This window comes from Anneissia japonica, unplaced genomic scaffold (genome assembly GCF_011630105.1).
Source record: "Anneissia japonica isolate Jap-2015-1 unplaced genomic scaffold, ASM1163010v1 scaffold17412_len611537_cov169, whole genome shotgun sequence".
NCBI classification, from domain to species: domain Eukaryota; kingdom Metazoa; phylum Echinodermata; class Crinoidea; order Comatulida; family Comatulidae; genus Anneissia; species Anneissia japonica.
The window spans coordinates 318,070-339,995 of NW_022695890.1; the positions used below are offsets into that span (position 1 = coordinate 318,070).

Sequence of the window (21,926 nt, forward strand, 5' to 3'; positions counted from 1 at the left end):
GTCACTATTTATATTCTTAGGTCAGAGGTAAAGTAATAATATGGTTTTAATTCCCAGGTCAAAGTTGACCAGTCCATTTTAGATTACCAGTATTATCCATTATGTAAACAAGATGGCAGATAAATGGATATGGGTGGTCAGTGAAAACGATTGTAAAATGGATAGAGTGTGATTTTATGGGTGTTGGACGATCACTCTAGTACGTGTTTCGAGGGGATGTAAGGTAGTTAAGAGTGAACAAATATTGATCTTTGATATGGAACTGTTTCAACTATCGATTCTAATGCTGACTTATCGTTTTTATGGTTGCTTTAAGTGTCGTGTAAACTGGTGTTTGGAGTTTTTTTAACTACCGGAGCCCTTGGGAAAAAAACATATTCATTATCTTCCTGTAATAAATTCATTTTTTGATAAGTGCTAATAAGAAAAGGGATTGGGGATTACCTGGGCTGAGACATGCTGGTTCCGAAAATCAGCTAGTTGCTTATTCGTTACTTATTTGTTGCTTATTGATAATAAGCTGTTTTAGTTTAAATGGAAGTATCTTCACAAACACTATAATTATTGTTTATTTCACCATAAGCATTATGCAAAGCGGGCCACTGATAAAAAAAAATGTGATCCAATTTTTCATTTTATTCCTTGTGTATAATTCAGTTATCAAGGCAAGCAATGTATTATTTATTACCTTTGTGTCTGCATGGCCACATTGCACCAATGACCCTCGCAAGTTATTGATTCTGAATGCCATAATTTTATTCTTGCATGCTTTAATTTTGTTTCTCGAATATTTAAATTATAATTTATGCTTTTAAGCACTTTTCATTCATTGTTGATTGCATTATTCTTGTTCTAGTCAATATTGCTCGCAACACATCAAGGCAAGCAATTTATTCCATCGACCTACTATCAGCTAAGCTACAGCACACCTCTGAACCTATCGTAATGATTCTGAACATGATCAACTTTGTGATTATTATTTTTGCATGTTTTTCTTTTAAATGTTGAAATATTTAATTTATGCCTGCAAGCACTGTACATTCATTGTTTTCTTTGTATTTTATTCTCGTTCCGTTTTTAGTCATTTCTACCATAATCGAGGCAGGCAGCCCATAAATCCCTACCATGCCAGCCTGGCGACGGCAGCGCCGGCCCAGTCGACTAATGATTCCGAACGGCAAAGTCTCTCAAGTGAGGCCATATCTGACGATACAATGTCTCTCACGGACTCAAGCATGTAAGTATTATAATCAGAGAATAAATCCGATTCCCAGTGAATGAAAAAAATCCAAAACAACAATTTCTTAGTTTATTGCTGATTTGTGCATGTGAAAATAAGATTGAAAATTTAATTAGTATAAAAGACATTTAGTAATTGTAATAAAATATTTTAAGATGATTCTGGAAAAAAATAGTAATAACCATAAATTTAACCATCAATTAAATAATTCCTAATAATATAAAATAAATAAAAAATAATAGTATTCTTGTTAAAAATATTACAAGTATAGTAAATAACAATAAATTTGAAACCAATCAAAGATTTTTTTTTTTTTGCTTCAATAAAAACATGCACAATATATTTTACTGAAGTTCAAGCGTGTCATTGTAACCTCATCAATTTGGCTAATTTGCCCAATTGCCTGCACAAATTTGTGTTCATAATATTATTACCCACAATTCATCTTCCATCATAATCATTGCACAGATCAAGGTTGTCATATGCTGTGTTTCTTATGTCATTCATTACCTCTGTGAATTTCAAAATTGCCATTGGTACTGAATTTTATATCAAGTCAAAAAAAAAAAAAGATCGACCTTAATAAGACTACAATCATTGCCTATCAACGATATTCATTTGTTATCCGCATTGTACGAAGAGAAATGGACTCAGGGAAAAAGATATTAATCGACAGAATCGAAGCAAATAAATCTATTAGTGAAATTATGTCTGGTTGAGTTAATATAGAACGAAGCATGTTTTGCTAAAACGGAGTAACATGTCTTAATATCTGTTAGCCGTATGATTAATCTGCCTCTAACGTATTAAACTCATAGCAGGTACTTGGTCTGAAGGGAATGAGGGAAAGAGAACGTTGACAAGCAAACAGAATATCTAACTGCGCATAAATCTTGCATTTTGTGCATGGTCGCCTCGGGCGGGCTCAGCCCCGGGGCTATCTGTCACCGTTTACAATGAACCCATGGGAGAAGGGGGTTTCAATGATTCAAGTTATGATTTACAGTCATTGAAAGACCCAACAAAAGCTATTATTCGCAATTTTGTGACTAATGAATTCTGGGAGATATTTACTGCATCGTGCAACAGTCTAGATTATTCAATATTAGAACATTAATTACTAGGCTGTGTTCACATAGCTGCATTGGCAGAAAATCTATCGGTGCTTTATTATCAGCTAAGCAGTACGTACATTTGTTACATCAATCTTTGTACGCGTTTCTTCCTTTACCTCTAAATGTCAGAGTGATGAATTGGTACTCTGAAGGGAGTAATTCATACTCACTTTTGAGGCAAAGTAGAAATTAAAATTTTCATCTGAGGTTAGTAAAGGTGATATAATAAAACAACGAGATTCTTTCTCTATAAGTATCGATAGCCACAGTTACCATTTTATAAAGCATCATCATGTCACCTGATATGACACATGCACAGTCGTGACTCTGGACTCGATCACCTATATTGGTAGCTCTATTCTAGGCCAAGCCACTTTTATTAGTTTGTGTTTCAATTTCCCCAGATTTTTCTTGGTGTTTTACCACCTGAATATTAAAAATAAAGAGTATCCTCTCCTTTCCCACCTCTCCTTCCTCACCTATTCCCCTACTTCCCCACCTCTCCCTCGCTTTCCTCAAAATAAAAAATCGACTTGGGTTTTTATGCTGACGTATCACGTAGTCCGGACAGGGGCTTTGCAGTACTGTGTGTCAGCTCTCAGCATAAAGTAGAATGATGGATCACAGTTTCATTTCAATCATTATTTTAGGAAAAGAATTTTAAAACCAACACATATGCGAGTCAGCCAGTTTGCTTGGGGGGGAAACAAACTCTCGATTCTTGCAGATTTTGAAATTCGGGCCTAGACCATCTGTCATGCTACTATGTAGTGAAGTAGGGGAATGAAAGGTTTTAGGCTTATTAAATCTAGAGCATGCGGGTAGAATAGTGGAATGGAACACCTTGAGTGTGTGTGTGTTTTTTTACAATGATTAGTGATATATTAATGGTTATGTTGGAAAAAATCGAACTTTACAGCTGTAGTAGTGACATTTATTTCCTGTTGATTGGCGGACTAACATACTTTTTAAAATTAAATTGATTAATTTCTGCAATAAAATTAAAAAGTTATTGAACATCAAGAATTTGTTGCATAATAAAATAATTGGAAATTTAAATATTTAATTTTTTTTTTTACTTTCCCAGACATACTTTGTTTATAATCACAACAGTGTGATTTAAAAAAAAAAATGTCATTACTCTTTTTTTGTTGCTTACTTATTAACTGATTTAAATGTGGATAATGAAATTAGATCTTAGATAAGTATTTCTGTACAGAACCTGAGAATACCTTTATTTAAAGTTAATAAGAAATCTTGCAGAATGCATTGTGTAGGTTTGTGGTGAACGATTGATACGATCTTAGATTTTGCCACAAATTGTATGACTGAGCATTCTAGATAACACTTCTTATTTCAGCCTCACCCTAAAAATAATTCAAAGGTATGTTTTGATCAGGCAATGCCGAAGAAAGCGCATTGTCTGGATAATGCCTGGAGGAAACCTTCTCCGTTGTACAGACACAGCAGTGTGGCCTAAAAAAACTTCTGCTAACACAAGGTCTCTATGGGTAGCTGCTAGTGGCTTTTGGTGTCATTGGAAATTGAATTGTGTTTGTGTGAGCTGGTTTTTGTGTACCGACTTTCCTTATTGTGAATAGCTGTGAATAAGAACCTGTTTATATTGCAATTGGCCAGCTTTGTAATAATAATTTAAAGCTTTTGAGTCGGACGAGTTACTGTGAATCAATCGCTATCTACTTTTCCTCAACACTCGCTACTGCAATTTTATTGTCCATCTGCCAAATCCAACTGTCTTTCTGAAAAAGCAAATAGATTGCTCTATTGTCGGCATGCTCTTTTTTCTTTTCTTCTCATTTTAATAAACCATCACATCAAGGCTATTTTGAAATGAGCTGCAAAATGAACTCACTAAATTCAGTTTTTTTTCCTAAGAATAACATGCAATACATCATTTTAAATTACTTGACATTTTCCCCCCTTAAATATATTTTTATGCGAATTTCAGGATATTCTTTAAAAATGCCATTAATTCTGTTGCATTATTTCCCTTAAAAATAAAATTGAAATGTTCATTAAAATTAATTTCTTTATTTTTATTATACTTATTATTTGAATGCTGCAATTTTGTACGTGAAGGATATTAAATTTTGTGATGAGAATTTATGTATTGCACAGTTTCTCAGTTGATTTGCTTTTACGATTCAGTTGCAATTTATATTTTTTTCAATTTCCTCTCAACTGCGAGTAGAGGAATTTTATACTGTATTTGATTTCACCATATTTCATATGTGGACATCTCCTAAGATTGTTCCTTTTACAGCGAGTATTCTCGATATTATTAATGTTAGAATTATTGCCATATTTAATGCGAGGAGTTTATCAGAATTATCAACATCCCCGGTTGCGCTCTGACGCCTCGTCCTGTCAATCCGATAAATTATGGATTTCTTTTTCGAGTATTTATTATACGAGATCACGATTCACGTGCTCGACATAATTCAGCGTCCGTGACAATCTCCCCTTCTTACTGTGTTCTGTTTTTTTACCGAGCACACTTCAGAAATTAATTCCATCGCATTGGGAACCACAGGGGAAATGTTTCCTTGCAAAGATTACCTTTTACACTGCTTGCGTTAAGATGTGTTCATTTAAAGATTTTATGAATTGCATGCAGCTTCCTGTGTCATTTTCACAAGCCTAGGGAGTCATACATAGCATTATTTTGAGTATCATAATGAAAAATAAAATATGGGTTTTAATTCATTATTTACAATTAATATTTTAAATATAATGTAGTTATAATCAGATGTGCTCATTTTATCATTTCTTGAATTGCAAGCAGCTTCCTGTATATTTTCACAATCATAGGGAGTCATATATATATATAGCATTATTTTCAGTAATATAATTTCCAAACAAATATAGGCCTACAGGTACAAACATCAGTTGGGTTGGTTGTAAGTGAAATTTAATGGCAAGTCCTGTGTTAATTTTCGCAAGCATAGGGAGTCGTGTTATATCATTTTCAGTAATATATGGAAACATCTATAGAATATGTAAATTTTAATCCAATATTGACAGTATTCTCAGAATTTAATATTTGAATAAAATATTATTACCAAGCAAATATGCAGGTACTTCACAAACATTGATGTGGGTTGGTTGTAAGTGAAATTTAATGGTCATTTTCATAGTTGTTCCTTCTAGACCCATTCTGTCGATTCTTTAGAATCAGAGGTATTCAGACCAGTATATTATACTGTGGGTAGACAATATTGCTTAGCAAGTTAAAATAAGCCTACATAATACAATTATTCATACAGAGGGTGAATAAATGGAGTTTGTCTGAAATGATTTAAGCGGAAATAATAGGGCAACAGAACTGAAAAATAATGATACCGCAAAACAAACAATTGGCTAACAATAAGGGGCAACAGTGAATGGATGTAGTTTATGATTGAAAAACCAAGTTAAATACCTACTTAGTAGGATGCATTGGCATATATGGGTGGGAGTTGGGGGAGTGGGTATTTAATCAGATTTAAAAAATCACCATTTCCACCTAATAATCATTAAAATTGTATAAATTAATCTCTGGATTCTCTTTTACCATTTGCCATCTAAAACCCTGCAGTAATTCTAATTCTTTGCAAGATGAACCGATTGCACAGTAAACGTAAATTTGCAATTGCTGAATATGTAATGTGTTTTACAATTCAGAATGTTACTATACAATTAGGAATACATTAATTTTTAACATTACAATGCTCAGATTATAGTGGAAAAAAATACCACAAGAAATTGTAAACACTTGCGTAATGTCATTGTTATAAGATGCATCGTGTTTAAGAACCCTTCACTTAATGCATTACAATTAGTTAATATACGGCTGCAAGATGTCCGATAAAGATCAGTTTGGTCGTGACAAAAATGAATTACATATTGTCTGTTAAAACCAGGCTCTATTGCCTGCAATTATTTTAATGCATTTCTCCACTATAAGTATGAACTTTTTACAGGCGATCATCATTAAGAGTCTTCTGGTCGTAACGGTTAATTTAGCCTCATGACTGTCTTTGTCGCCCTTGGCATGTTAGTTCTCTTGCTTATAATTACCCCGATGCACTCGCACAACCGAAAAATCCACTGATTGACAACCATCTCAACGTTTTTTAATGAAATAATATAATTATAGTACACATTTGCAAAATATGGGAAAAAAAACCAACATACTGTACTAATATAAAGGATGTTGTACATAATAAAAATGTAGTTGCACTTGATATTTAATGGGAATACAATCATCTTTTATTGGCCCTGTAATTAAGTTTTTAATGGAATCTTGGGTCGTTGCACTTGTATTCGTATCTGCGGACTTAACATTTCCGTGTAAATTCAGCCTTGTGCTCAAATTACGAAAATCGTTGTGCGCACCATTTAGGAAAATATTGCGTACCTGATAATATCGGAAACTTAATACTTCATGCATTTGGTTTATAATCGAAGTGTGCAGAGATCAATATAACAAACTGTCAATCATAATATTGATGCGAATAATCGTGCGATTGGTGTCGATAGAACAACGGCCATTGTGCCCTCAATTATTGATGGGTCCTGTCAACCGCTCTATATTGATGAGAGAGTATGATTGATGTGCAAACTATACGCAACATAAATGTCACACTGTGATTATTATTTGTTAAATGATGCCTGCCACCGTTCACAAATGATACTTTAGTGTTTTATGTCTTTAATATAGCATTTAGTACAGCTTGTTTGTTTAATGTGGGCTTGTGCTTTCTTGATTACTCTTTAATATTGTTCTTTTATTATTTCAAATAAACTTTGTATGAATTCAGAACTAGTTTAATATTCTTTGTTGTCTGCAGTATAATATAATAAATGACAGTGAAACTCATTTTTCTACATACATAAAGTTGATAAATTTATGTATTCTACAAATTACTGTTATATTAACTTGAGTTAGTCATTGGATAATAATAAAAACATGTCTCAGATATAGTGTATATTTTTTTGAAGCAAAAGGAGAAACTAGTATCTTGCCCTATATAAGAACTTAGTATCTTTATTGTTCAATAATAAAAAATATTGTATGTCATGATAAAACATCATTTTTCCTATCTAGATATCTTATTGACCAGTTAAGTGTACCGTGTAAATGTATCTTACTCGAAAATTGATCTACTACTAAATTTTTATACATTTTTTTTATTTTAAAAATTATAATTTTTGTTTCTTTTAGTGATGGACGGCCTATGTATCATCGGCATAACATGAAGAAGACTAAGAGAAATATGAGGAGGAATATCCAAGTCAATGGACACATACAAACTTTCCCACCATTACCAGTAAGAAGCACAATATTATACTAAGTGATAATCTAATACATTTTTCTATTTGCCCTAATATTCATCCAATTGTTAAGCTTAGTGCAAAAAATAATATATATTGTTGTTTCATATGTACACATAATGTGATTTTCTTTTAATAAGAATTTTTTTTTTATGAACTGTAGAATATATAAGTTATTAAAATCTGCTGCGCAAGTTCTAAACAGTAGTAGTCTAAAAAAAAAATTCATCTGGTTTCATAAAAAAAACAAAAAAAAAAGAAAAGAAAAAGAAAAACACAACAAAATAGCATTATAAAATAACAAATCAATATAGTAATAAAAACTCAATTTTATTGGATACCTTTTGTGTCATAATAACAATTTTTTTTCAAATTGAAATTTATTATTGTATTAATTTTTAAAGATAAAATAAAAAATTGGTATGATTGAAAGTGGAACTGTATAGGAAATTTCAAGGTTGGCTTTTAAACATTTATCAATTGAGTGGTCGTACACTCTGTTTAAGTTTTTCATGTTCAGAATTTATAGATCTGTTGAATAGCAATGCCACAAGCCAGCCGTGAAGCGAACGTGGGTTCGTGCTTCTTGCTCATTCAGCTAAATTTTAACTGAAGGTCGTGGGTCAGGGAACTGTGAAATTCTCCAGCTAAATGGAAGAATTAATTACAAGCAGTTGGCAGTCTGAATGCATGTTAATAAACATTTTTAGATGCAGTGAAATTTACAGAAATATAGATGGTTTAAAGAGTTTACTCTGATGGGACTGACTTCGTATATAATGTTATATAGGTGTTAGGATTACAGTAGTTGGAGATAAGTTTTAGGACTATACCTATCGCATCATATCTGCCACTGATCCACTGAGTTTTTGACTATATTAGACTGGTGTTATCATACAGTAGTGTTATTTCTTCAATTCATCATCTTTACTATGTTACTGCTGGTCATTCGCTCATATGCAACTGGAGATATGAGCAATTTTCAATTTGAAAGGAGTGGAGTTATTTTTAGTTGTGTTTTTAAGTACCTGGAAGGATTTGAACCCAAGACTTCATCTGAACTCCAAATGTAGAGATAATATTAAAATTTTGCTTTGTTAACAGATTGCTTAATATGGCTTAAGAAATATGCGGTTTATTTGTAGAGAAGAGTTGTTCTTTAGCTTAAACATTTGTCCTTTTGTGAATTTGTTGTTAGATTAAACAAGTTATTCTTTAGCTAATAATTAGCAAGGACTTTTAATTGTTCAAAAAGTCCTTGATAGTACAGAATAAAAACTGTAGCATTTTTCGTCTTTATAAGTTGCACAAGGTAAACTGTTATGTTTTTTTTTTTTCATGTGTGATTACAAATAATAAAGGGACAAATTTACAACAATTTTTAGAAAGTACTGTATAAGGCAAACTCTTCAGAACCGATAAAAATATCCAAACAGCTTGACAAACAGGCAAACAGACAGCTCTTCAAGATAGACAGGTAAATGGATTGTCAGAAAGCAGACTACAGAGGCATAGTTACATAGATCGCAAATATTGATCAGCCGTTAATGACTCTCACAAATGGAGAAGAAATATTTCATGGTAAAGTTATGACATGTTGTGTTGTCTGTTAGTTGAATACTTAGACCCTGTTGGATTACGACAAGTGAATTATCAACTGTAGTTGTCAGGCGACGTAGCCCGTGATCGACAGAGGATAGCCACAAGAGCATCATCCACATCAACAAAATAATACTTGCGTTAACATTCGTTTTTTGTGCTGCACAGCATGATGGGAAAGATTTGATCTATACAGTATGTTTTGGATTCTTGAGGTACTGTTGATAGTATAATGAGATGAGGCGTTTTAATACCCTTTAATGATATGGATCGTCGTAAATCTTCCGAGTATAGGCAGAGAGAATTCCGTACAAATTAATTTTTATGCCTAACGTTTGTTGTCTGCTTATACAACGGTTAATTGATTCAAGGTAATTCCTAAGAGCTAGCCAGAAAATACAACTATATGAATTGGAACGATTTTTTTTGCTGTTAATACAATACGTTTAAAAATATGAACGTTTACCCAAAATGCCTCAATCTTGATAAAAAATACATGAATCCGAATTATGATTCATGATATTAATTGAACCTTAAGGAAAACCTGCCAAATTGCATTTAGGAACGTGACATTTATGTTACTCCTCGCGCATGTGACATTAGCATCAGCGTACCCTCTGGCCAGTAGTCTGTGAATGCTACGTATCGAAATGGCTAAAGAGGAAGAGGAGTAGTAATCGAATTCATCTTGAACGTAATTACTGCTCAGATTTTACAGACTCGGTTGACGTCGTGACAAGATACTTCATGTTGCATTTTTGTTCTAAAATTTTGACATATTCGATTTCATTCTTATGACGGATAACCTACAAATTTCTTTGCAGTTTGTCCGTTCTACTTATGCCTACAAACTTTTTATCGTCAGAAATTGTATTTGTGAATTTACGAAGTATTCAGATATATTGTTATTTATGTGCAATCTGCTCTAAATTAATATAATTACGAACCATAGAATTTATTTAATGGAAAATTAAGAAGAAAATCGAAAATGCATTTTGGGTGGTAGTCTTAAGGACGATAACCTCATATTTTATAGATTTTTTTGCCATTTTAGTTATGTCTACAAACTAGAGTAACGAGTTTTAAATTTTCTACGCAAATGCAGAAATTATTCCTTTTTTTTCTTTTTTTCAACTTCATTAATATACAATCTATTCTTAATTAAATTGATAACGAATAATAGATTTTTCATTGAAATTTAAAAATGAAATTGAGAAAACATCTTGGGTGGTGTCCTTGCCCTTGAGTAGGACACAAAAAATGAGAATAAAAGAATATTGATTTTTATCCAAGAAATGCTAGCAATTATCATGAACACGTTTATACAGTAAGTTCGAAGTTCAAAAAAAAAAAAAATCCCTCATTTTTTCTTTGGGCCACCTAGAAAACGACAGAAAATTATTTATAAATCCTTGTATATTTAAATGAGAATGACGTCTTAGAACATGCCATACCTAGCGACTATCTGTGTGTATGGCTTCTATCAGGCTTATTAGATACAGTTCCGTGCGATGGATCTGTTTGAATAGTGAATATAAAGGCAGTTAGAGGGAGGTGATGGGAAGGGGAGGTGACTACCTAATCCTTTTTATTAAAAAACATAAATGAGACATTTTGGCCTTGCAAAAACAACACAATAAATGTTGTAATAAAATATGTTGTAATGCAGGTACATGGAATCTTCCAATTTTAATAATACAGTATTAATAAATGACATTTTATATCTAATATGAATGGTAGTCCCAGTAATAATACAAATAAATGTCTACTGTTTACAAGGTCAGACACGAACAGTAAATACATAAGACAAATGTCTCGGGAAGTCACATGATCAGCACCTATTGTGTTCACCTTCATTGTTAAGTTGCTTATATAAACAGTTTGCTTTGGTGGAATGGCTTTTCTTATTAAGCAAAGGTTCTTAAGTTCTTTTGTTTCATAACAGATTAAACAGTAAGATTTGTTTTTGCCTTTTCACAGATTATTGAAACGCTGTACAATATCACATGATGTTGTTTTAAATGATCATCAGTGTTTGCTTTGCGTAATCACATTGTAAAGATGTTGCCAACTGTAACCAACAAAGCTTACACCTCATAATCATAAACACCACATATTAATATTTCAAAATCAGAAAAATGAATATTTTATCATTGTACTGCCGACATTAGGTTAATCCATAAAATCTCATCATGAATTTACTTGTTTTTGCAGTGCCCTAGACAACCAACAAAAGAAAGTCGGCAACTGTCGCCAGAAGAATTCGTCCGTCAACTCACAGAGAAACTAGAACGTGTGAAGAAAGATCGAGAAACGCAAGAACGACTTCAAGCCAGACTCAAAGAAGTTGATGTGAGTTTTTGTATTGTATTACGGCATTTATCTGTGTGTTTGCGTGAGCATTTATGTTTTACATTCATTGTCAAGAATGTTTTTGTAGTTACGGCTAAAACGTCTCTGATTTTACAAATCATGAAATTTAGAGGCCGGTGTAAAACGCCAAAGTATTGTCATCCTAGATGGTGGATGGATCGTAAGTTATTGGTACACTTGCCACGTCCTTTCTGTCAATTATCAATGTTTGACTCGGGATCTGATTCTGAAATTGTTCTATGAAGATCTAGCTTTTATTTCACTTCGAAATTAATTCAAATTTGATATTCAAATGTCGTAGACTTAAGTAATTGTGTTTCCATAAGTTATGAATAAATTTTTTGATGCCCATCGTTTTTAATTCCACCTCGCTGTCTCATTACTAACGGCTTGATAACCGTTCGACTAAATTCTGATTCTGTTGTCTTCTTTTTGCGAAAAAATCTTTCATATTTGTAATTGCTTTTGTATCGGTAAATTTGTCGCAAATGATGTGAAATTCAAATGCGATTATATACATCATATCTAATATTTCTTCTAATCATTTTATTAGAAGGTTTGAGAAAGATGCCTCGAGTGAGCTTAGAATTTGCCTGATGATTACTCTTACTATTTACCATAATTTCACTTCGATTTATGAATTATTCAGTTCTTTGTATGCTTTATTTTATTATTTTAGTTATTTTATGGTACCTCTCTCGCTATTTCAAACTGTGTGGTGTATTAACAAATGATTACGTTGGTTATTTTAACAAATGATTACGTTGGTTATTTATGTTGCAAATCTTTTGAAAAGGCATATCTTAATGGATTTACATTAATGTATTTTATTGTTTAGCTTCTTAACGAGATTCGTGACCATGTAAGGTTTGGAAATATAGCGTGTTTGCCTTTTTATGACTTCAATAAACAGTTAAATTAATACAAGAACAATAAAGGTATAAACATTGATTTACGGTTAACATTTGTCTGAGCAGTTGCCATAGTAACTGATTTGGATTCCCAATTGTAAGGGGGCTTAAAAAGGCAAAACTGTCTATTCACTTATTGCCCTTAGCCAAGCAACTTAAATTTACTTGTATTATTTACAAAAAAAAGTGTAAATAATTTTGTGTTCAATGTGCTAACTACTTCAACAATCAATCACTCATCTTTTTTCGATAGCAATACAATGGATACACGAAAATGATTTATGACGTTAAAAAAAAATAAATGAAAACTATACATTTAATAGATTTATACCTATTATTTAAGCTCGAAGGTGCTTACTATATTTTATTATATTATAAAAAATATAAAATAATTTTATTTCCAAGGTTTTTAACTATGGTTTGCTGGGTCAAGCATTGCCACTTAATATGATACATGCATATTCCTTACGATAATGACATTTTTATTTAAATTATGCCCTTAATTATACTTTTGTTATTAGCATTATCATCATTGAAGGTCGGAAAATAAAAGTACATTGCATTGTGTTTGTTACCTAACAATGGTGCATATTAAATATGCCAGAACTGTCTCGCAGCATGAAACATTCTTTCTGCTGCAAAAAAAGTTCATATTAAACAGTGTTCAAGAAGACGAGATGTCGATTGTGCGGAACAAGCCTTGAGGCTTGATGATTGGAAATTGTTAATATATGTAAATGTGTCAAATTTGATACTGCTCTTTAGTGCTAGTTTTTAAAGTGGATAATCAATCGTCCTCATCTGTTGCAATCGGGGTGATTGATGGCTGTCAGTCATAAACGAGCGATCTTTTGTGCGACGGAGAATGCATAGTTGCCAGTTTGTCGATGCAAATGTTTCCTTTTTGGTGTTGAGAAAGTTAATTAACATGTTAAATTACAATTAATAACGCCATAGTTAAAGTGAAATATTATGTTACATTGTTCAATATACTTTATAGTTTTAAGTTGTTCTTGTTTAATTACATGTTGTTTCTAAACTTCTGCTAAAATAAGTATTTTATTTACTTTCTAGGAAGTTGATGGTGTAATTTCTGAAGATAAAATATTAACTGGTCTTAAAACATTTGACGAAGATCCCTCAAGTATTTTGGATGACCATTGTGCTCGTGTCTTTGAGTCACGATCTCTGGATCAAACGCCGAATAGGCGATCGCCCGGTCATATCACGCCCAAATCAAAATCACCGGAACAGTTCCACAAGCAAAAACTGGCGTGCAACACAGGCCCGATTTCTCAAGTCCCTACCAGCGCAGCTGCATCCATTAAACACAGCAAGGTTTTAACGAAAACAAAGACAAAGGACGTTACAAACACTGAAATTTCTATCCCTTGTCCTCATTGTTGTTACGACCGTGAACATTGCCCCCAACATGGATATGAGCATCGGTCACAATTGTATGTATTTTCTTTGCACGGCAAGAACAAGATACCAGATCAGATCGGAACGTATCCTGATGATATCACGCACTACTACACATCAAAGTCACGTCCTGAAAGCACGCGCCTCCAACAATACTCATTCACAGAATCACGTCATAAACGTGAGAAACAATCTAGCAAAAAGTCTGATATTTCATGCGCCACAAAAACAACCGACAGTGGAATTTATGACGGGACATCATCGTTACCATCAGATGGTGAAAGGTATGTGTATATAATTTCATATGTCATTTTTTGTCTTTTATATATAATTTTCTTTTTAAAGGTGTGCAATGTACGGTGTTATTGTAGCTCGCCTTTTTTCTAATCTGGGAACTATCCTAATGATTGTAAATAACACAACAAATATAACAAACATGAGACTTAAAAATCGACAGAAAACCTCAACAAAACTGACAAATTTCTTTGTCTGAAGGAAAAGAAAGACAGAAAAAAAAATCTACTTTGAAATATCTGTAAGTTACATGTTGGATGTGATTAAAGTGGAATTCTATCCTTCCTCTGCAGTTGCATTTTACATGTTTTTATATTTTGAACATTACACAAAAGTCAGGAGATCAATCTGATTTAGATTAAGAAGAAAAATTATCGGGCTGTCACAGTGTTTCCTTGAGGTCAATTCCACAGCCTAGTTAAAACGCTTCAAACTGAGTTGGCTACATGTTTTGTATGAGAGCCTTGGGTTTGTCTCGTGTGTCATTTCTAAAAAAACTTAAACTGTAGTAGATCCTATTTTGGTATACTTATCTAAAGAAATGAAATTAGAAAGACTTAAAAAGCGTATTTTAACAATACAATGAATGATTCGTATTTTTCAGTATTTTTATAATCAAAATGAATTTATATATTGATTGAAGATTGTCTTCCTGAGATATAACTGTATGTTAGAATTGAAAACGTTTTAAATTTCAAATATGGCATTAAAGATTTAATTCTAGTCCATTGTCCCCCTCGTGTAGTAGAGATGTACGTGCCTTAACAGCTGCAGTTGTTACCAACACGCAACTAATTTATATGCGCGATGGTTGCATTGTGAATTAATATTGCAAGCAATGGCTGTAAAAGGCTCCCTCTCGAGTTCTTTGTTAGTGGGAGGGTTAAAACATCATGTCGTTATCTGCCCATTGGGTATCGTAAGGCGAAGGCATGTGTAGCTGGTATCAAACGTCATACTGAATGTCTGAAAGAGGAAAGCTTATTTCCGCTAATCAATATTAAGACTTCGTTCGAACAATAGCATTGTAATTTTTTTTTATATCATAATTTATCACACAGACTTTTTTGTGATTTTATTTATAGCTTTTTAACACTAGTTTAATTTTTTTTTTTTTTTGTACAGGAACAAAGCGATAGTCCAGTGGTTGGCTGAAAACGAATCATACCGATTGAAACCTGCGCAGAAAAATGCAAAACGAAGTGTTCATAAAGTCTCTGAAAACCAACCAAATACTTATAGTCATTCACAGAGGCATAGGTAAGTTAATATTTGTTAAATTAAGCTAATTAAAACAAACTTCACAATATTTTCTTTTTAAAAAAATACAATTCAGAATTTTCATTCCAAAGAATTTGATAAGTTGTATTACTGCTAAATGTATTAACTACACTTTAACCTGTAATTATAGTAGCATACAGTAAATAGCTAGCGTGCCTGGCATATTTCATCATAGACAATAAACAGACATAAACGTGACAACGTGAAACTACGTGATGCACTAAATATTTACAAAAAAACGTATCGTCCATCCAAATTGACGGCAATTTTCAAAAGTACAGCCCAATGAAAAAGGAAATGGAATTTTCCAGTTTGCGAATGCAGCAAGATCATTAATTGGACCACTTGACCCAAATGATTAAAAATTTCCCCTTCTTGAGTGCTGTTTTCCTGTTTTGCTAATTTTTGCGCTTTTCATCCAACCGACATTGTGTGAAAAAGTTCACTGCGAATGTACCCCAAATCTTAAACTGTATTTCTCAACTCATTCATCTTGGATAAAGACAAATCTAAATGTTTTATCATCGCCACGGCAATTATAATAAATTATGTTTTATTTCCCTTGAGGTTTAGCATCGTTTGGTTTTATGGATGAATTTCTTGTCAATGTTGTAATTTATGTCGTTTATTAACAATCGTCTTGCAGTTTTGTATTATGCTCAATTAAACAATAATTAGTTATACTAGAGGTGATACTTATATAGAATCTAATATATATTTCTTGCTGCATTTAACTTTCATATTGAAGATTTATACTCTACTATAAAATGTTTATTTCTTCGTAGTAATTCCGCCATGTCGAAGAAGCCAGTTGTATACAATGCAGCTAGGCCGAGTGTAGGTCACAGTACGTCCAAACGCAGCCAGTGGGCTGGGAGACCGAATCACCCCTTCATGCAGGACATGTCTATGCCCCTAAACACACCCCCTGAAACAGGCACAGTGTTGGAAGAGGCCCGCCGCAGAATCCACTGTGATGAAAGACATCGAAAGTAAGAGTCAAAGCATAAAATTTGTGCATTATAGTTTTTTAAATATTATTTAGTATATAATGGTATTTTATTCAAATTCAAAATTTACAAAAATGTAAATCTTAAATATTTTTATATGAAGAAAAGTAGTGTGTTAAGCCTTGTATGTTTAGAAGAAATCATAATAGAAAATTTGCTCTTAAAAGGTGAAGTTAAAACGTTCCTTTTTAAGCATAATTTTTCTATTAATGAAAATATTTAAATATAAAATCATATATTATTATTTAAAATTTTCCATCACAGCAATTATTACCATAAAAGTAATGATAACTTTAAGTAATAACTTGAAATTATAGTATAGCCTAAAGAAGTAAAAATAAAATGCTCGCATTCTGAATAATCCGTCTGTAATAACCAACGAATGTCTCTTTTTTTTAGAAATCAAGAGGTACGGCGTAGTAAACCACAAGTCAGCAGCTTTTCTGGAGATGAACAAGTGGCGCACGTATCATCCACGTAAGTTATATGCATTGAATAAATAACCATTTCCTTAGAGTATTTTTAAACATAGATATATTTGTACAAGCTATCCAATGATAACATAAATAGAGAAGATGGAGATACATTTTTATATGGAATTAATGTTGAGATATAGAAATGCTGAATTATATTTTTTTCATCCCAATGTTATTCAATATTAAGATGTGTAAAATACAGTTTTGATTGCTCTACTAGCAGTCGAGCTATAAGACCAGGATGGCATACTCCTTTGATTTCACTAAGCAATATTTTTTTTCATAAAAAAATTCTATTTAAAACCAATGTCGACGATTTTACTATATTTTTTTAATCTCAACACGATGGCGTTCACTTCAATACATAGGAGTATGTATTATACTTTCTTTACTCTATTGCATACGTGTGCTTATGAAATTTATGATTTTTTTTTTCTTCATTCAGACGCACATCTACATCAAAGGCGAAGAGCAACACTTCTACGAATACTACCGCCAATAAGAATTTGGACACAATAACCGTCGCATACTACTTTTGCCACGACCCTATCCCATACCGTACAACTTTTCCGCATGGAAATGTAACCCTCGCTCAATTCAAACTCTTGATTTCACGGAAAGGAAACTACAGGTAGGCTATTAATATTCAGTTAGAACACCAATTCATTTGTAATGGAATAATCCAAATGGATTTAGCGTTTGACCAGCTCAATTAATATTTATTCTGTTATATACAAGTTAGTAAATTCACTCTTTAATTTGTTAGTGTTTTTCCTTTGTGATAAAATAATACTTACTAACTATCATAGTCTAACAAAAATTTAGTAAGTAAACAAAATTTTAATGTAGGTAAATGTACGGTCCTTGAGAAAATAAAGATATTATTTTGCATCCTTGCACTCTTATAAGTGTATTAAGGATTATTGAAGGAGCTAATTGGACATAACAACCTAAAATCTATTAAGTTCATTGGCCTAATGCCGTGCTGTTAGAATGACTCAAGCGACTAGTATTGTTGCATGAACAGTACAGTAAATGCATGTAACGCATGCTGCAATAGGAGCTAATCACAATCTAGAGGATCAGGATGCATATGTTCTCAACAGTTAGAAATGGATGAATTCTGGCTAAATCATGTTAACTATTGAATTAAGCTATAAGGCAGAGAAATAACACCCTAATTTTTAACTTGTGACTGTTCTTCACGCTTCGCTGCTTGGACAGGGAAAAGTGCAAATTATTATTACTAATTATAGTTTAGGTTTTGATGCGTTGAATGCGACAATATGTCCCAATAGTTCGAAGTATTTAACAGAAAATAGCAACAAAACCTCATTTATTTGAATGAGTAATAAGAGGTGTATGACAAGCACGATAATTCCGCCGCATTGCTTGATTCGTGCGCACTCCTTTTAGATTGCGCTAATAAATTGAATTTCCTGTAAAAAGGTAATGCAACGTTTTTGGTTGATATCATTGATTTTGAAGTCTAAACATCTGTTCGGCCTTAGACACAATGATTCGTCTAGTATCTATAAATGCTTCTAAATGGAATCTTCTTTTGTTAATTTTTTGTTATCAGTTTTTTCACCCCATCATATATCGTCTTTGGAATGTTGGAAAAAAAATGTGGTAATTACCTTTTTGCGAAAGGTTTTATAGCAGACTCTGATTTTTATCTTCCTTTGTGTAGAACAAACGTAGAAATTCTTATTGCCGAAAGTACTTGTTACTGTTTTCTGAGATATTTTTCTGTTTCCGTTTTAAATACCCCAGTTAGAGGGCGCTTTACACAATCAAAAAGGAGAATAGTACCCTACTTAGAAATTGTATTTTCACGATAGGAAGCAGTTTACTACCCTATATTGTCCGTACGTGTTGCCATAATCGTAAAACATAGCTATTTCGCTAATTTTCTCCCCTTCGGAGTGCTAATAACATTATTTAGCTAATAAAGGAGTGTTGCGTAGTGAGCTATATATTGGTAATAGTTGTAAACTCTGTGGATAGATTAGTGGGTAGTAATTTAGCATACTTTCGCCACATGTGACATATTTTTTTCATTGTGTTATGAATTATCATTTTAGTAGAAATGACTTGCATTGAAATTGATTGTTTATTTTAATGGTATCTGTCATTGCATGGTATATTTGTTGATATATATTGCGATCATATTTACTATTTAGGCCATAAACAGTATAAATGAATGTATTTTTAGAGAAGCAACTGGACTTAATCCTAGGGTACAACCTTAAAATATAAACAAACTATGCATATAAAATACCTTTTTTTTCTGGCCTTGTATTCCTCCAGTAAAACAACCTGGCCGAGGCCTCAACTAATGTGTTACTGAAATTGTTTGTGGGCTAGTAAAACCTACAATTAAAATGCCCTGTGGAGTAGTTTTGAAAGGAGCCAAGACAAATCTTGTTAAATGCCCCTAAATATACACAAAAATGATGTTGATCCAAAACTCAAATTCATCTCCAAGTGTTCGTAGTATTTTATATTTTATTTCTTCAGCTGGCTCTAACAATCGAGTATTTGCTATACACACACATTAATATTGTGTTCAGTATATAACATGAGCAAAACCAAATAATATAATTTTTTTTTTTTATTGTTTGATTTAATATATTTCTAGATTTAAGATTTTATTGTTATTTGAACCAATATGGTCTACTATCTACATGTTTAATATTTTTTTCATATTTCCATAAAAAAATAATATTCAGGTTTTCAAACAATTTCCTGATGAAAAACACTTCATCAATATTTTGTTGCACTAATAAGTAGGCCTAGCGTAAGTGATTTTATTGGATTAGCCTGGTTGAATAAGTAGTGTTACAGAGCTCTCACTTGAAGCAGCCAGGACTTGTGGCTGCCTTTGTCTGATGCCGATCAGGATTGCAGCTTAGCTCTGGTCGAAGCTCCAGCTTCATTGTAAGGTCTTTCCTTAGCTTGGCCTAAGCCCCTAGAGGATGTGAAGGCTTTTGCCAAGAAAATTGATAATTGCCTCGCCATTGGCTGCCAGCCGGCTAGCCGGGCTCTTGCAATGGGACTGTGCTTAGGTTTTGCCTGCAACATGATCAAAACCATTCGACATTGCTGGAGCTTAAACCAGGAATCAAAATTCTCGCCTCCCAAGGGTAATATGAAATTACAGAAGAGAGCTAGACAGAGTAAATTGAATTTCTCTTACAAGCTTGTATCAAATTGATATCAAAAGTAGATTCATTTATGAGAGAAACAGATGTATTTGAAATTACTAACATTATAAATAGAATGATGATAATGTATGAAATATATTGAAGAAAAGGTAAAATATAATAATGAACATTAAGAATGTATTTAACATCTTTATTTTTTTCTGATATAAGATGAAAGCACATAGAATTGTAAAATAATTTAATGTAATAATTACATAATATTATATAATTTTTTAGCACTTTTGTTTGTTATATTATTTCCTCTGTTACATTATTACAAATATAAATGCCTAAACAGTTTATTTTCTAACCCGCATGATATTTTGATAATTTTAATCTGACTTGAAGGTCGGGCTATTTCTGTGAAGTGAATGAATTATTACTGTCTTAGCTGTTAGTCGCAGGTCAAAGTTGACGTTTCTAGGGCACCGAGCTGGGCCTCCTAGTGTGCCCAAGTATGGCACCATAGGAGAGCCGACTACATCATAAAGGAGGCCGTGTTTTTATTGTAAACAGTCCGACTTTAAGACCAGGAGCAACTGCTGGTGGTCTCTTTTGAGAAAAGCGACTTAACAGTTCCTCTTCTGAGCTGTTTAACAACTGTATCCGATTTTTAAAATAGCAACTTTGAAATTGTTATACTGTAGTAGATATAGATCCTTTTACTACGTGATGGTCTACGACTTATCATTTTGTTAATGTATTCGATTATTAATAAACAATTAGCTCGCTGCATAGTATTCACGCCCTTCAATGCCATTTCATATCCCTCATGCGTGTATGATCTCATTAAAAAAACATTTCTTGAACCTTATAAGATGCAATTGAGCAGGAATAAAACCTTGACTCTACTAAGTGCACTCTTCTTTAAAAATTGATACTTTAAATTACTCCGATAAAAAAAAATGTAATTCACCACTATTTTTCATTGCTATTAATAAGAACACTCATACAAAAAAACTGTTGACAAAGAAGTAATTAAGTGCCATAATTCATACTGCATGTTTAATTTAGTATTTTCTAAAAAAAAATTTTATAATTCTGATTAAAAATTAATTATAAGTGTGCATGCGTAAATACTATAGCAATAACTCATATTTTCTTAGCTTAACGTCAATGAAATTCGATATTATACTACACTTGAGGCTAAATGAAGTTATTTGATCATTATATTATTTTTATTTTGGCAAGCTAGCATTTCATTTTTCAGCGTCCAGTTTTTTTATATAAGTATTTAAAAATGTGACTTTTTTTTTTTTGTGAGTCATTATTTTGTGGCCTTGTAAAACAGATTTCAAGATATTATTTATTTGATGAATAAATATCTTGCAATTTATTTTTCATTGCATATCCTAAATTGGAGAGATAGGTCTGACTGAAGGAGGATAACATTGGATTTCTTAAAACCATTTGCTTGTATTTTGATAATTTCAGTAAAATGCTGAAATTTTTTTTTTCAATTTGTGTTTACCAAGTAAATCCATTATTTTGATAGATTTTGTGATTGTTTTCATGAAGGTATATTATAGTATATTGGAAGAAAAATGATTATTTTATTTGATCCAGATATGAAAATTAAGAAAGTTATTTATTGTTTTTATTTAGATTCCGTAGTGTTGTAGTTGTTTCTATGTGAGGTATTGCAATAAAAAAAAAATT

The 21,926-nt window shown here is 32.3% G+C and overlaps 1 protein-coding gene across 2 annotated transcripts in view; it reads left to right on the forward strand.

Annotated features, from left to right (window-relative positions):
• LOC117101597 (axin-1-like) overlaps positions 1–21,926 on the forward strand; it is a 45,114-nt gene that overhangs the window by 18,817 nt on the left and 4,371 nt on the right. For both annotated transcript variants that reach the window (XM_033241585.1, XM_033241584.1), the window contains exons 3-10: positions 1,082–1,237; positions 7,583–7,688; positions 11,506–11,643; positions 13,650–14,281; positions 15,417–15,551; positions 16,358–16,564; positions 16,982–17,059; positions 17,504–17,689. In XM_033241585.1, the coding sequence (XP_033097476.1) occupies positions 1,082–1,237; positions 7,583–7,688; positions 11,506–11,643; positions 13,650–14,281; positions 15,417–15,551; positions 16,358–16,564; positions 16,982–17,059; positions 17,504–17,689 (1,638 nt within the window). The remainder of the gene's footprint in view (positions 1–1,081; positions 1,238–7,582; positions 7,689–11,505; positions 11,644–13,649; positions 14,282–15,416; positions 15,552–16,357; positions 16,565–16,981; positions 17,060–17,503; positions 17,690–21,926) is intronic.